Source organism: Brassica oleracea, chromosome C9, assembly GCF_000695525.1.
Source record: "Brassica oleracea var. oleracea cultivar TO1000 chromosome C9, BOL, whole genome shotgun sequence".
In the NCBI taxonomy this organism is placed as follows: domain Eukaryota; kingdom Viridiplantae; phylum Streptophyta; class Magnoliopsida; order Brassicales; family Brassicaceae; genus Brassica; species Brassica oleracea.
Genome location: NC_027756.1, coordinates 53,483,123 through 53,496,968, shown reverse-complemented (window position 1 = coordinate 53,496,968; position 13,846 = coordinate 53,483,123). Strand labels below are relative to the sequence as shown.

General features: G+C 40.0%; 2 protein-coding genes across 2 annotated transcripts; one reads left to right on the top strand and one right to left on the bottom strand.

Annotated features, from left to right (window-relative positions):
• The first annotated feature begins 1,138 nt into the window (after nucleotides 1–1,138).
• Nucleotides 1,139–7,970, top strand: LOC106318059 (protein RNA-directed DNA methylation 3). The gene is made up of 16 exons (XM_013755907.1): nucleotides 1,139–1,445; nucleotides 2,130–2,383; nucleotides 2,473–2,628; nucleotides 2,706–2,864; nucleotides 2,955–3,038; nucleotides 3,112–3,179; nucleotides 3,256–3,618; nucleotides 3,694–3,748; nucleotides 3,820–3,972; nucleotides 4,087–4,230; nucleotides 4,301–4,409; nucleotides 4,495–4,644; nucleotides 4,722–4,776; nucleotides 4,895–4,962; nucleotides 5,146–6,284; nucleotides 6,369–7,970. The coding sequence occupies exons 1-16, from the start codon at nucleotides 1,232–1,234 to the stop codon at nucleotides 7,656–7,658; spliced, it is 4,461 nt and encodes a 1,486-aa protein (XP_013611361.1). The 5' UTR covers nucleotides 1,139–1,231; the 3' UTR covers nucleotides 7,659–7,970.
• Nucleotides 7,971–8,259: 289 nt separating this feature from the next.
• Nucleotides 8,260–12,689, bottom strand: LOC106316056 (probable pectate lyase 5). Its single transcript, XM_013753920.1, has 5 exons — nucleotides 12,215–12,689; nucleotides 11,325–12,035; nucleotides 10,989–11,205; nucleotides 10,377–10,582; nucleotides 8,260–8,620 (listed from the first exon to the last, which is right to left on the bottom strand). Exons 1-5 carry the CDS (start codon nucleotides 12,415–12,417, stop codon nucleotides 8,383–8,385), a joined length of 1,575 nt encoding a protein of 524 aa, XP_013609374.1. The 5' UTR covers nucleotides 12,418–12,689; the 3' UTR covers nucleotides 8,260–8,382.
• Between the last annotated feature and the right edge of the window lie 1,157 nt (nucleotides 12,690–13,846).

The window sequence follows — 13,846 nt, the reverse complement described above, 5'->3', positions numbered from 1 at the left end:
CCGGAGATGACGCAGGCGACCCATATGAAGTTCCCCGCCTAGTCTTCGACGCCTTCGACACCTCTGTAGATGCCAACATCGATATCCCTTCAACGCTTTTACGAATCCTCGATCTCTCCAGCGATGGCAAACTCACAGAAGCATCGCGTTCTCCACCCTTCTTCGACTCTTGAACCGCTTCGTCACTCCCGTAATCGAAATTCCTCATCGCTCCGAAAATCATTACCTCCTTTCCATTCCTTGTGAACTTCGTCTTTACCATCTCTACAAGAGAAATCCCCAAATCGATTTGAGAAATTAGGGTTACGTTCAAACACGGGTTTCATTTTGTTTGATTGCAATCAAACACATCTTTTGATCAATAAAAATAAACATGTGTGATAACCTTCCGAAAAGTCCACTAGCTCAGTGGCAATACCCCCTTACGACCACGAGTGCACGGGTTCGAGTCCAGGCAGCAACAACAATTTTAATTAAGCAAAACGACGTCGTCTTGAGATTTTGTGTTTAACAAAACAACTGAATGAAACGACGTAGTTTCACTAAACGGCAATAATTAACGGTGAGTTAACACTGTCTTAACTGTCGGTTAACGGTGTGTTAATTTGGTTAGTCAACCGTAAGTTTGTGAATTAACTAAAAACGTCAACAAAAAATCGGGGTTTTATTGGTCAGGTTCGAGTACAGGTTTCTTTTGGCAATTCCCGCAAAGTTCAGTGTTTTTTTGGCCGATTTCTCGTATTTTATTTGTTAGGTACTATTTCTGAGATATCAAACATTGATGGTGCTCTTAGTGGAGAGTATCTCGATATTAAAAATTAAAAAAAAAAGATTAGAAAGAAGCAAGAGTGTACCCTTCATGAAAAACTTTTAAAAAAAAAAAATCTGTAGAAACCAATTCTACATGTGGCAATCAATTAATGTGCCAACATACAAAATTAAGAAAAATAAAATAACATTAGTTCTTTTTTGAGAAACATAGTCGTGTGTTTCTACCACAAATGTTGCTCTTATTTCTGGTCCATGAAGAGAATTTTAAATGGGCCTGGGCCTCACGATGATACGTTTTTTAACAGGCCCAAAAGGCCTCAAAGAGTAAAAAGAAGACCCAGTCAAAGGTCGTACGATCATACACAAACACGCTGCAGACGAAAAGCTTTCTTCATCACTCTCTCTCGGAGTAGAATGAAACTGTGAGAGAAAGCCCTAAAACCCACCACCGCGAAGAAAGATGGATCGCAAGGGAAAGGGAAAACAGATCGCCGGAGCTGGTTCATCTTCCGGAAAGAAACGAAAAGGAGGAGTCGAGTTTAGAGACGAAGGCTTGAGGATTAACAGTAAGCGTAAAAAACCAGGGGTTCTTCAGTTCTTCGAGGAATCCGCTGAGGTTGGTTACTATGGAGGTAGCTCCGACGAGGAATGCGACATGGATGATTTATTTAACGGTAATTTCGTTTTTTCCTCTCTTGCATGCGTTTTGTTTGCTTCGTGAATGTTGGTTTCGTCACTCCGATTTTGTCACATTTGATGATTTGGGTTTGTGTCTTTTTGTCTTAACTGAGATCTTTACTTGGTAAAGTGTCGATCTTTGCTGGAATCCCTAATTTCCGAGATTAGGGTTTGTGTTTTGAGTTAGTTCCGAGCTGTTTCGTCTAGTGTGGGACTCTGTTTTCGTCCGCACTGAGATTGTTATCTGATAAAGTTTCGATTTTTGTTGAAATAGCTAATTTCCGTGACTAGGGTTTGTGTTTGAGTTAGTTCTAGCTTCAGTTTCGAGCTGTTTTTGTCGTGTTTCGTCTAGTGTGGGACTCTGTTTTTGTCGCATTTGATGATTCATGTCTGCTTTTTGTTCGCAACCTTGTAAAGTTCCTATCTTTGTTGGAATAGCTAACTTGTGAGACTAATGTTTGTGTTTAAGTTTAGTTCTCGCTTCAGTTTCGAGCTGTTTCATTGTGTTTCGTCTAGTGTGGGACTCTGTTTTTGTCACATTTGATGTAAAGTTCCTATCTTTGTGGAATAGCTAGTTAGTTCTCGTTTGAGTTTCGAGCTGTTATGTCTTGTTTTTAAGGCTTGTGTGTGTGAATATTGAAGAAAGTTGTCATCTTTCTCTAACTACTCGTTTGAATCAGATATGGAAAATGAGCCTGAGGTGGAGACAAGTGGAAAGGATGACAAGGGGGGAAAGGGAAAAGGCAGCTCTTCCTTTGTTTTCCCTAAGGAAGAGGAGATGAATGAGGATGACTACGATAGAATGATGGAAGAAAGATACAAGCCTGGTTCTGGGTTTGTTAGATATGCTGCTGATGATGTGAAAAGTTCCATCGAGATGGATGCTCTTGTTCCTACTGCTCATGATCCTCCGATATGGAAAATAAAGTGTGCGGTATGTGAAAACTTAGGCTTCTTCTGCTTATGCTTTAACCCAATATGTTTTTTTGCTTCTGCTGACTTCATTTGGTTTTATGCTTGTAGATTGGAAAGGAGAAGCATTCAGTCTTCTGTCTCATGCACAAATTTGTCGAGCTGCGGAAGATAGGGACCAAACTAAAGATCTTGTCGGTGTTCTTTGTGGAGCATGTCAAGGGGTTTATCTTCATAGAAGCTGACAAGGAACAGGATGTTCTTGAGGTAATAAACATTTTGAGAGTACGTAACTTTGGGATTATTATAACGTGTATGATATTCTGATTTTTCGTTTTTCCTAGGCATGCATGAGTTTGAACGGCATCTACGCCACTCGGATGATGCTACTTCCTAAATCTGAAGCTCCACATCTGCTCACTGTACAAAGAAAAACCAAAACCTTTTCTGAGGGAACATGGGCTCGTATTAAGAGTGGTAAATACAAAGGAGATCTTGCTCAGGTACAATGTCCTTTGGTTTCTTTATATGTTTTCTTTCCATCTTGTTGTCTTCTTAAGGCTTACTAACTGTTATGCTCTATGTACTTGTAGGTTGTGGCTGTGAGTGACACTCGGGGAAAAGCTCTGATAAAGTTGATTCCAAGGATTGATATAGCGGCACTTACCCAAAAATACGTAGCTACCCTATCTTCACGCTTATTTACCACAGTTCTCTAGCTTATCATTTGCTTTGTAACCTTTTGTGCAGGGTGGAGGTGTTTCTGTCCAAAAAGGCCTGAACCCAGCTCCTAGGTTGATCAGTTCAAGCGAGCTTGAGTAAGGAAACTTGATCTTTTCTTCTCGTTTGGTAAAACAATTATTAATATATCTTGTCTCCTATTTTTTTTCACAGGGAGTTCAGACCCATCATTCAAGTGAGACGTGATCGTGACACTGGAATGACTTTTGAGCATCTTGATAGCCTGATGCTGAAAGATGGCTTCGTGTACAAAAAAGTATCCTTGGATTCACTCACTTCCTGTGGGGTTAAACCGTCAAAGGAGGAGATACTAAAATTCACTCCTTTAGAAGAGAAAGAAACTGGTGACGTGGAGTGGATTTCCGAAATTTATGGTGAAGAAAAGAAGAAGAAGAAGAGTATTCCCGCTGGCAAAGGGGTTGAGAAAGGAGAAGCATCAGGGGGTGGAAAAGGAGAAGGATCTTCAGAATCTCAGTCAGAGAGTAGCCATGAGTTATATAATCTAGTTTGTTTCAGGTATGGACTCGTCCATACTTTTGCTTCTTTGTTGTAATTTCATATGTTAATCACTTCATTTCTTTCCCTTTGTAGTCGAAAAGACTTTGGTCTGATTGTGGGAGTGGATGACAAAGGTGACGGTTACAAGGTATGTAGTTAGTTATTCAACTTCTCATATTTCACTATATGGCCTGTCCCTGATGAGTTGCATGATACCAGGTTCTGAAAGAAGGTTCTGATGGACCTGTTGTAGTCAGTGTTGGAAAAAAGGAGATGCAGGAACCGTTCGATTCAAAATTTTCTGCCCTGGATCTAAATAACAAACAGATTTTGATCGGTGATGTTGTGAAGATTGCCAAAGGCCCATCTGAGGTATATTTATTAATCTATCATCCTGTTTGTTTCTGTAGCACTTTTCTTTCACATGATTTGGTGGTGAAATTGTGTAAAAGCTTCTTACTTCTGATGCATAAAATACAATTTCAGGGTAAACAAGGAGTTGTGAGGCAAGTGTACAGAGGGATTATATTTCTTTATGCGGAGGGTGAGGAAGAAAATGGTGGATACTTGTGTTGCAAATCACAATCGTGTGAGAAAGTTAAACTTTTTACTGAAGAATCCAATGACAAGGTACGATATAGTCCAGTCCCTGCAAATGACAGATCTTCATGTTCTAATGACGTTCTTTTTTTTCTCTCAGACTGGTGGATTTGATGCTTCTGCTTTTGGAGATTGTACATCCTCTCCGAAATCGCCACTATCTCCTGAAAAAGAGTGGCAGCAGCAGCCCAAGGAGAAATACATTAACTGTATGTATTATTGTTTGGAGAGTTATTATTACCTAGCTTCTATTAATACCCTTTTAGTCTTCTCATGAATTATCATCATATGCAGCCAACCAGGGAGACAAAGGTAGCATGTATTCTATAGGCCAAAAGCTGAGGATACGTGTAGGTCCACTGAAGGGGTATCTCTGCCGTGTAATAGCGTTGCGTTATTCTGATATCACAGTGAAGCTTGATTCCCAGCATAAAATTTTCACAGGTTTGTTTTCATGTGTTTACACCTTCGATTCAATACTTTCTGCTGTGCTTCTGAAAATTTTCAATCGTGTGCTTCAGTTAAAAGTGAGCATCTTGCTGAGGTTCGTGACAGAAATACTGTGCCAAGTATGAGGTAATTTCCTAGAATACTCTGCGCTGAGACATTTCTTCCTTTATGTAGTTATATCATCCATTGTCCTTTCTGTTAAATGCCAACTTCGCTTACACTACTCTTGTCTGTTGCTATCAAGTGGGGATGCTGGGATGGGTTCCTTTCAACAATTTGACATGATTGGAACAACAGAAGGCAACAATGGAGGTTGGTGTTTCTTGCTTACCTTCAATTTCACTCAGTTAGACTTCAAGTACACATGACATACGTCTCTGAACTTAGATACTTTGAAGCATATGAACATTTTATAAGATATTCTAACCTGCTTCCTTATTTTATCTGACTAGTCAGCTAATATTCTTGTAACTTTCCATCTTTCTCGTTTGGTAGACTGGGCAAAAGGAGCAGGCACGTCCGAAGATAACACTACAACGTGGGGCAACACAGCAGCTGAGAACAAACCTGACTCTGCTGGTGATCAATCCGCTGGTTGGAATGCCTGGGGTAAACCACCTGCTCCTGAAGCTAGCACTGTTGGTACTTGGGGAGATGCAAGTACTCCAAAAGTTGAAGCTTCTTGGGGAAAACAAGGAGCTTCAACTTCCAATGTTGAAGATTCAGGTTCTTGGGGTAAGCATGGTGGAAGCTCTGATGGTAATAAACAAAACGATGACTCAGCATGGGGTAAACTAGTTGAAGAATCAAGCCAGAAGAAAGAAGAATCTTCTTGGGGAAAGAAAACGGGATCAGATTCTGATTTGGGAAAAGGAAATGGAGAATCTACTTGGGGCAACAAAGATGGAAATTCCAGCGCAAGTAACAAAGAGGGAGTTTCCTGGGGGCAACAGGATAAAGGCTCCGACGGGAACCAGGGAGGATCATCGTGGGGTAAGAAGAACGACAATGTTAAAGATGATGGAGGGTCTTCTTGGGGCAAGAAGGATGATGGAGGCTCAACGTGGGGTAAGAAGGACGATGGAGGATCTTCATGGGGTAAAAAGGTTGATGACGTTATCAAGGATGATGGAGAATCGTCTTGGGGCAAAAAGGTTGAGGGTAATAAGGATGATGGAAGATCATCTTGGGGCAAAAAGGTTGAGGGTAATAAGGATGATGGAGGATCATCTTGGGGCAAAAAAGTTGAGGGTAATAAGGATGATGGAGGATCAGCTTGGGGTAAAAAGGTTGACTGTAACAAGGATGATGGAGAATCAGCTTGGGGTAAAAAGGTTGACTGTAACAAGGATGATGGAGGATCGTCTTGGGGCAAAAAGGATGACGGTAATAAGGATGAAGGATCGTCTTGGGGTAAAAAGGTTGAGAGTGGATCTTCTTGGGGGAACAAAGATGGTGGTTCTTCTTGGGCCAAAAAGGACGATGGGGGATCTTCGTGGGGTAAAAAGGATGATGGAGGGTACTCAGAACAAACATTTGATAGGGGAGGACGTGGGTTTGGTGGTAGAAGAGGTGGCGGTCGTCGAGGTGGTAGGGATCAGTTTGGGAGGGGAAGATCCTTTGGTCATTCGGAGGTTAGTTTGAAAGAAAAACTTTTGTTGTTACTGTTTTTGTAGTATGTTGAACTCTCTCATATTTGTACATTTGGAATGTTTCAGGATCAAGCTCCATGGAGTAAACCAGGTGGTGGTGGCGGTTCAAGCTGGGGTAAGCAAGACAATGGTGGAGGCGGTTCAAGCTGGGGTAAAGATAATGATGCTGGTGGTGGATCTAGCTGGAGCAAGCAGAATAATGCTGGTGGTGGCGGCGGTTCAAGCTGGAGTAAAGATAATGATGCTGGTGGTGGATCTAGCTGGGGCAAGCAGAATAATTCTGGTGGTGGCGGTTCAAGCTGGGGTCAAGAGAAGGATGCTGGTGGTGGATCCAGCTGGGGTAAGCAAGGCAGTGATGGCGGAGGCTCTAGCTGGGGGAAGAAAAATGATGCTAGTGGTGGTGGTTCAAGCTGGGGAAAGCAAGGCAGTGATGGAGGAGGCTCTAGCTGGGGGAAGGAAAGTGATGGTGGTGGTTCAAGCTGGGGTCAAGAGAATAATGCTGGTGGTGGCGGTTCAAGCTGGGGAAAGCAAGGCAGTGATGGGGGAGGCTCTAGCTGGGGAAAGAAAAGTGATGTTGGTGGTGGTGGTTCAAGCTTTGGTCAAGAGAATAATGCTGGTGGTGGATCGAGCTGGGGAAAGCAAGGCAGTGACGGCGGAGGCTCTAGCTGGGGGAAGAAAAATGATGCTGGTGGTGGCGGCGGTTCAAGCTGGGGTCAACAGGGTGGTGGTGGTGGTTCTGCTTGGGGTAAGCAGAACAACGATGGTGGTGGAGGACAAAGCTGGTCCAAACAAGATGATGGCGGTTCTAAACCGTGGGGAGAACAGAGTGGTGGTCGTGGGTTTGGAGGAAGAAGAGGAGGGGGATTCCGAGGAGGTTTCCGCGGAGGTAGAAACCAATCAGGTAGAGATGGAGGAGGACGCTCGTTTGAATCATCTGGCTGGAAGAGAGACAATCAAGAAAACACCACTTGGAAGAGCAACCAGAGTGGTGGATCAGACTGGAAAAAAGGATGGGGAGAGGATTCAAACAGTGCAAAGCCATCTGATTCATCATCAGCTGGTGGAAACTGGGGTAGCTGGGATACTAGTTCCAAGAAAGAAACCAATGCTGGTGGAGCCTGGGGTAGTAACTCAAAGAAGGAAACCATTGCTGGTGCTGGTGACAAACCAAGCAATGAAAACAAAGCAGCAGCAGCTTGGGGAACCACCGCTAACGATCAGGAAAATGCAGGAAACAACAATGATGGTTGGGGCAAAAAGCCAAGTGATGATGTTAAAACGAGTGGAGAAGCTGATAATGCATGGGGGGGCAAGACAAATGCAGGAGCATCGTCATCAAGTGGCTCTGCGTGGTGAACCGGAGCCAAAAAAAAATCCGGATGGTAATAAAAAGTCCTGAAGTGACTTGTAAGTACGTCTCGCCATCTCTCTAGTCTAAGGCTCTAAGCCCATGTTTAGTTGAAACGCTACGAAGTGTATCTCTTTTTAGTCTTTTGTGGGCTTTCTCTTGTTATTGTTAATGACCCTCGAGGCTTGAAAAACTATTAGGTTTGTTTATGGCCGTGACTAAAGGCTCATCAAGGACTGGTTATGTAGGCTCTTTTGACTTTTGTGACATATCGGAGTTTCATTTTCATTCCCTTTATCTACTATGGATGCTTACTAGCAGTGATTATTTTGACCCATCACATTTTGATTTATTGACAGTTTCACAATCTTCACACTCCTACTCGGATGTTTTCTTATTGCAACATCATTTTTTGTTTTGTAAAAATTAGTTAATGACAGAAGACGGAAGAATATAAGCTTCTTGACGTTGACTAGGTACCAAACTCATGTACAATATTATAATTTCAAAGAGAAGAAAGAGCCAATTCGAGAAATAGTAATGAAAAAATAGAGAACTAAAATAGTGTTAAAAAGATTCCTCCAGCCAATTCATAAAGCCCCCAAAATATTTTATATATTTCCACCATATATCTACAATTTTGCAAACGGGTGTGTGGTGTACATATATGTATTTTTTTGTATTCCCTTGTTTTGTACTGTTAAATAAATAATAAAACCTCGTGAACCAATATCATCTCCTATGGTTTGAAAAATACCAATTTAATAAGATAATGAACAAAATCGACCAGACTTGTCCCGGCCTCAAAGCTGCCGCCGCCGCATTTGTATTACTACCGAATATCATTGAGAAAAGGCCACCATCGCTGTCGCTGCCGCCACCGCCGGGTCCACCTTTACTGTAGCCGCGTGTGATGGTCCCACCACCGTCAGTGATTCCGGGAAAACCTCCTCCTTGGCCGTTTCTCCCACTGTACCACCAAACCATATCATCAACAATTATAATCATCATAATAACAATATCTTATTTATAATTACGACTCATCTGAATGTGTTGTGTCATTGGATACTAACAGTGACATGAGCCTTTGATCAAAATGGACGAATCAACGTAAAAAGCTCAAAAGAGGGAGTAAAGACGAAACAAGTTGTTCCATCACATGCATGTTTCACATAAAAAATTCTTCACATGCAAGAGTTTACGACTTTACGTTAAGATTCACTTCTAGTCCTATCAAATAAAAGTGGAAGTTTTTTTTCCCTAAATATATTTAAGTATTTCAAACAAAATATTGTGACGAGTGAAAAATATTTAGCTGCCTTCTAAAGTAGTTTGACAAGGAATATCGAATTTCTGACAACAAGACGACTAAGCGAATCCGCATCATTCTTACATACTTTAACTTTGCAAAAGAGGGTCAAATGTAAATTTTTATCAATTTAAATATCAAAAAGATCAATTGCAGCACCAAGTAGGTGATGGAGGTACGTATAATATATACGTATTATGACTGTTTATTCCACATCCTGTAAGTAGATCGAATCTATATATTATACAGTCTTCGAAAAGGTCCATCTAGGTATTGTTTTTTTGCTGGAAAGCAGATGATTCAAGAATATATTACGAAATATGATTCTATGAACCCACTTTATTATGGATACATATATATATATATATATATATATATATGTCTTATCACCAATCCATTTATAAAGTCAAATTTATCGGTCCATTAGAACCGATGACCAACAAACCCTAAATGTGAGTTCCCACCTCAAATGTGTGAAGAGCTATTTCACAAGGAAATGAATATTTTTTATCTTCTTCTTAAAGTTCTTCCAATATGTGGGGTTTAGATATATACCAAGTTGCTAAACAATGAACCACCAAACTTAAACTAGCGAAGAACTTGCTAATAAGGACATGGATCTTTTTATTTTATAGTTATCGTTCTGTTGTTTGGTTTTAAGGATATACCATATCTTCAAACAAAGACAACCACCAAACCCTAATTTGCTGAAGAAATGGTAATAAGGAAATGAATATTTTTGATAGGTAATTCAATTTGTGCATGTAGTAGAGGAAATACGACAAAGCATCAAGAAAAGCATATAGATTAGACACTATAGAAAGGCTTTTGGGTTTTTCATCTTTTAGAAGTTTAGATCTCCGATCCACACGCTACGCACGTGTGAGGTTTTTTTCAAAAAGGGGCAAAAGATAATATTTTCTTAACATGCAAAGAACAAAAAAATGAATAGAGAAAAGCTTTATGCATGTTCATGTTAACGTCATGGTTTTCTCTGTTCCCATTTCGGAATTGTCGTAACACTTTGATGTGTAACGCGCACTAACTATTTGATATCCAAAACATTTTATGACATGCATATACATACATCTTGGCGTCAGAAAAATATAAAACTGAAAAAGATATTTACTCTAAGAAAATAGTTTTTTATCATAAATATATAATCAGTTTAGTGAAGAATCAATGATCATTTTTATCATAAATTACTTAATTTTCTCATAAAAATAAAGGGATTAATTAGGTATATACGTTCCTCAGATAAATTATTTTTTTTATAAAATGTGAATATTATTTTAACAAGAAATCAATAAAGTTAGACCCAAAAAAAAATCAATAAAGAATACTAGCAAAACAGTAATAGGAAAGATGCTTGTTTGGGTAGATGGAGCAATACAGTAAAAAAAAAATCATATAATACCTGGGATCGCCGAAAACGCCGGCATTGACCGTTAGCTGGTCAATGAATCCAGCGGCTTTTGCCTGAAGACTGGTGGCTCGGGCGTACGCTAGACTGACTCCGTCACCTGACGGCACGAAAAACGCTCCGTTAACCATAACGTCTCCGTCCGTCCTCCAGTTCCATTTCGCCCAGTGTTTCTCGTTTGTGTCCACTCGCTTCGTCACCTGTGACGGCGTCAACGTTATAAAGACAAAATAATCGTAACCGGCAAACAAGACTCCTGCCGGCGCGTGGGACTAGGCGCTAATGGCCCACTATTTCAGACACGTCAGCAAGAAAAAACAAAGTGTCCCCACCAATACATATCCAGTCTCAAAGAGAGAGACTGTCATCTTTCAAAATGTTTGGTTATTTACTTTTGCAAGATTTTGGTTTACTATATCTTTTGGCATAGATAGATGGATTAATATGTTGCACAAAAAAAGAAAGATAAATGGATTAATATAATAGTTACTCTTCAGACCTGAGGAATATATTCAAATCATTTTTTCAAAATGCTTGTATTTTTCTTGTAAAATCATTTTTGAGTATATTTTGTTGGGATAAATATATGGATTAATAAACGTTTACCTCTTTAGCATTGGGATTAATAGGCGCGGTGTAACGATTACCCTGACTATTGATCGTAGGGTTAGCACTTCCACCAATTGCATACATCTCCCATGCAGTGAAATCATTGTTCACCACATGAATATAGCCATGTCTACACCGTGGCATCCTCTGCACGAGCCCCTCTCCAAAATGGTTGAACGCAATCGTCACCTGCATCCCCGTGTCCGCCGTATACCTTTCCAATACAAATGCCACAAAACAAATTGGGTTAAATTGATAAATCCAAAACTTTTACGCTTTAATTTAAAAACATACAAAACCAAAGGACTTTTTGCGGGTTGTTATTTTTTTTACCGGTCGTCATGGCCTAAGAGCATAACTTCGTCGTGGTGATGAAAGTAGTTGTTGGAGATCGTAACGGCCGTTGACGCAAGGATGACGTCGATGAGACCGTCGGAACAGTATCCGAGAGAGCAGTGATCGACCCAAATGTGATGCGAAGCGGAGACGGAGATCCCGTCTCCGTCGGAGGCTCCTCTGAACCCGACGTGCGTCGGCGACGAAGCGACCAGAGTGTTCCCCGAGGGTTTGCAGTGGTGAACGTGGACGTTGTGGATGATGACGTGGCTCACCTGCTGGATCGTGAGGCATCCGTGGCCGGTGATTTGCACGTTCGCGCCTCTCCCGTCGATGGTCTTGTAGCTTCCGACGATGAGCTCGTGTCGGAGTCTGATCCCCATGTCGCCGGAGAAGACGATCCAGAGAGGCTCAGGCTGGATCACGGCGTGTCGGAGGGTTCCGGGGATCGGGTTCGCCGCGTCGTCGTCGGAGGAGTCGGTTACGAGGTAAAAGCGGCCGCCTTTGCCGCCGAGCGTGCCTTGTCCGAAGCCGATGGAGCAGTCGGCGAGGCGCTGGCGGTTTTGAGACCAGTTTGGGTCGCAGCGCCAGCAGTCGTCGATTGGGTTTCCGGTGATGCAGGAAGGTATTGGCGCCGACGACGTCGTGTCGCCGTCGCCTTGTTGGTAAGTGAGGAGGTTTCTTCTGTGGAGAGAATCGTTGAGCTTCCTGCATTCGATAACAGAGGATGTTAATGCTCTGTTTTCTTATGGCTTGAGAAACAGAGGATTTTTTAAAAATTTAAACTTTTTTCCTCCTTTTCAAATTATAAGTTGGATTACTTGAGAATGATAAAGACCCAAAAGACTAAAAATGCAAGAAGCGTAAGAGAAGAGTTTATATTGTACCTTTGGACATTAAGAACAATATCTTCAGGGAATGGGTGTTGGTGTGGGAGAGAAAGATTGGAAGAAGATGTTGAGATTGTTGCTGGTGATGTATATGAATAAGATGCTCTTCCATGGATAGAGAGAGAAACCAAGAGGCAGACCCAGATTATCCAAATGCATGTTGGTTTTTGAAGAATATGGAACCTCTCATGAGCCACCATTATAAACCTCTACTTCTTTCTGAAAAAGACCAGCCAAATCAGAAAACAGAAGTTTCTTAAATATGGTATTATTGGGAATTGTGCAAGTTGGTGTTTTATATAATAATCAAGGGTCAAAAAGAATTTATTTGTGTTTCCTCCCTATCAATCTCTATCTAATCTCTCTATAGTTTGTTTCAAGTAGAAGAAAAGAAGTTTAGAGAGGGAAGGAGGGAGATAGAGATAGTGTGTGAAGGGACAGAGAATCCTTAAAGGGCTTAAAGACTCTTTCTCTCTCCTTCTTCCAATCTGATTTCTTACTTTTTTGTAAGAGTGACTCAGTTAGCTTACATTACCTGATCATCTACACATCCCTCTCCCTGAAACTATCTTTTTAAATGGATTTTAATGTCATTAAACTCGGGTCAAGTTACGTAAATATAAGGATATACTATATGAAAAAAAGGAATCTTTACCTCGAATGCAAGATGTATATAACTCTCTGTTAGAGATTCTGGTTCGATGTGAACACACAAGAAGAGCAAAAAACTTCTAAATATTTTGTCCAAACTCGAAGAACAGAGTTGTTCGTGAAGACCGTCTTTGTCGGAATTGTCTTCTTGGAAAGGAGTTTTACTTATGTTTCCATAAATACGTTCTTCTTATTTTTCAACCACAAATGGAAAATTTGTTTTGCAATCTCGCATAATGGAAACTTGTCATTTTTGGAAAGTCATCTATCCTTCTTGCTCAGTAAACTCTTTAGATTCTTTTTTGTTACGAATCGTCATTCTGATTTATTTATTTTATGCAAATATTCTTTTTTTTTTGCTTATCTCGTTTGATTAGCTGGGTTATGATCCAAAGGAATCCCAGTATGGCTGAAAGCTTTGAGGATTTGATTAATATAGGTTTACTCAAGTTATATTTTGAAAACTTACCATAACATCCCCTATATATTATTTGAGAAGCATTGCAACATTTGTTTGTAGACACATGTCAACACTATAATGATTTTTAGAATCCTTAGAGAAATAGGTTGGTCATCTAAATATATAATAAGCTTTTTATTAAACCACAATAAATACATTATTAAATGTGTTTCATTATTTCCTTAAATAAGATTACAGAATTGCCTAATGTGGTTAAAGTATATATGACAATTAATGATTTTGAATAATAAAGATTTGATAAAAATAAGTGTGTATTATAATTATATTTGTTTAATTTTAAGCTATTAAAATAAATTAAACAATCATAGTAACTATATAATAAAAATTTAAAAAATTATTTATATATTATATTTTGAATTTTTAAAAATGAGTATAAATTACTAAAACTGTTAAAAGTTTCACATTCAAATTTTGTGATCTATAATTTAAAACTTTTGTAATGACATGATACAAATAATTAAAAAATAATATAAGTTGAAAGTCTCATTTAATAAGTA

What these genes read in the sequence shown, in the direction of transcription:
- LOC106318059 (XM_013755907.1), top strand. Translation starts at nt 1,232, where the DNA reads ATGGATCGCAAGGGAAAGGGAAAACAGATCGCCGGAGCTGGTTCATCT. An exon ending in TATGGAAAATAAAGTGTGCG is followed by an intron (nt 2,384 to 2,472) that starts GTATGTGAAAAC and finishes TTATGCTTGTAG; the next exon opens with ATTGGAAAGGAGAAGCATTC. An exon ending in ATCAGTTCAAGCGAGCTTGA is followed by an intron (nt 3,180 to 3,255) that starts GTAAGGAAACTT and finishes TTTTTTTCACAG; the next exon opens with GGAGTTCAGACCCATCATTC.
- LOC106316056 (XM_013753920.1), bottom strand. Translation starts at nt 12,417, where the DNA reads ATGGTGGCTCATGAGAGGTTCCATATTCTTCAAAAACCAACATGCATT. An exon ending in CTCTTAGGCCATGACGACCG is followed by an intron (nt 11,206 to 11,324) that starts GTAAAAAAAATA and finishes TGTATTGGAAAG; the next exon opens with GTATACGGCGGACACGGGGA. An exon ending in TTAATCCCAATGCTAAAGAG is followed by an intron (nt 10,583 to 10,988) that starts GTAAACGTTTAT and finishes ACGCCGTCACAG; the next exon opens with GTGACGAAGCGAGTGGACAC.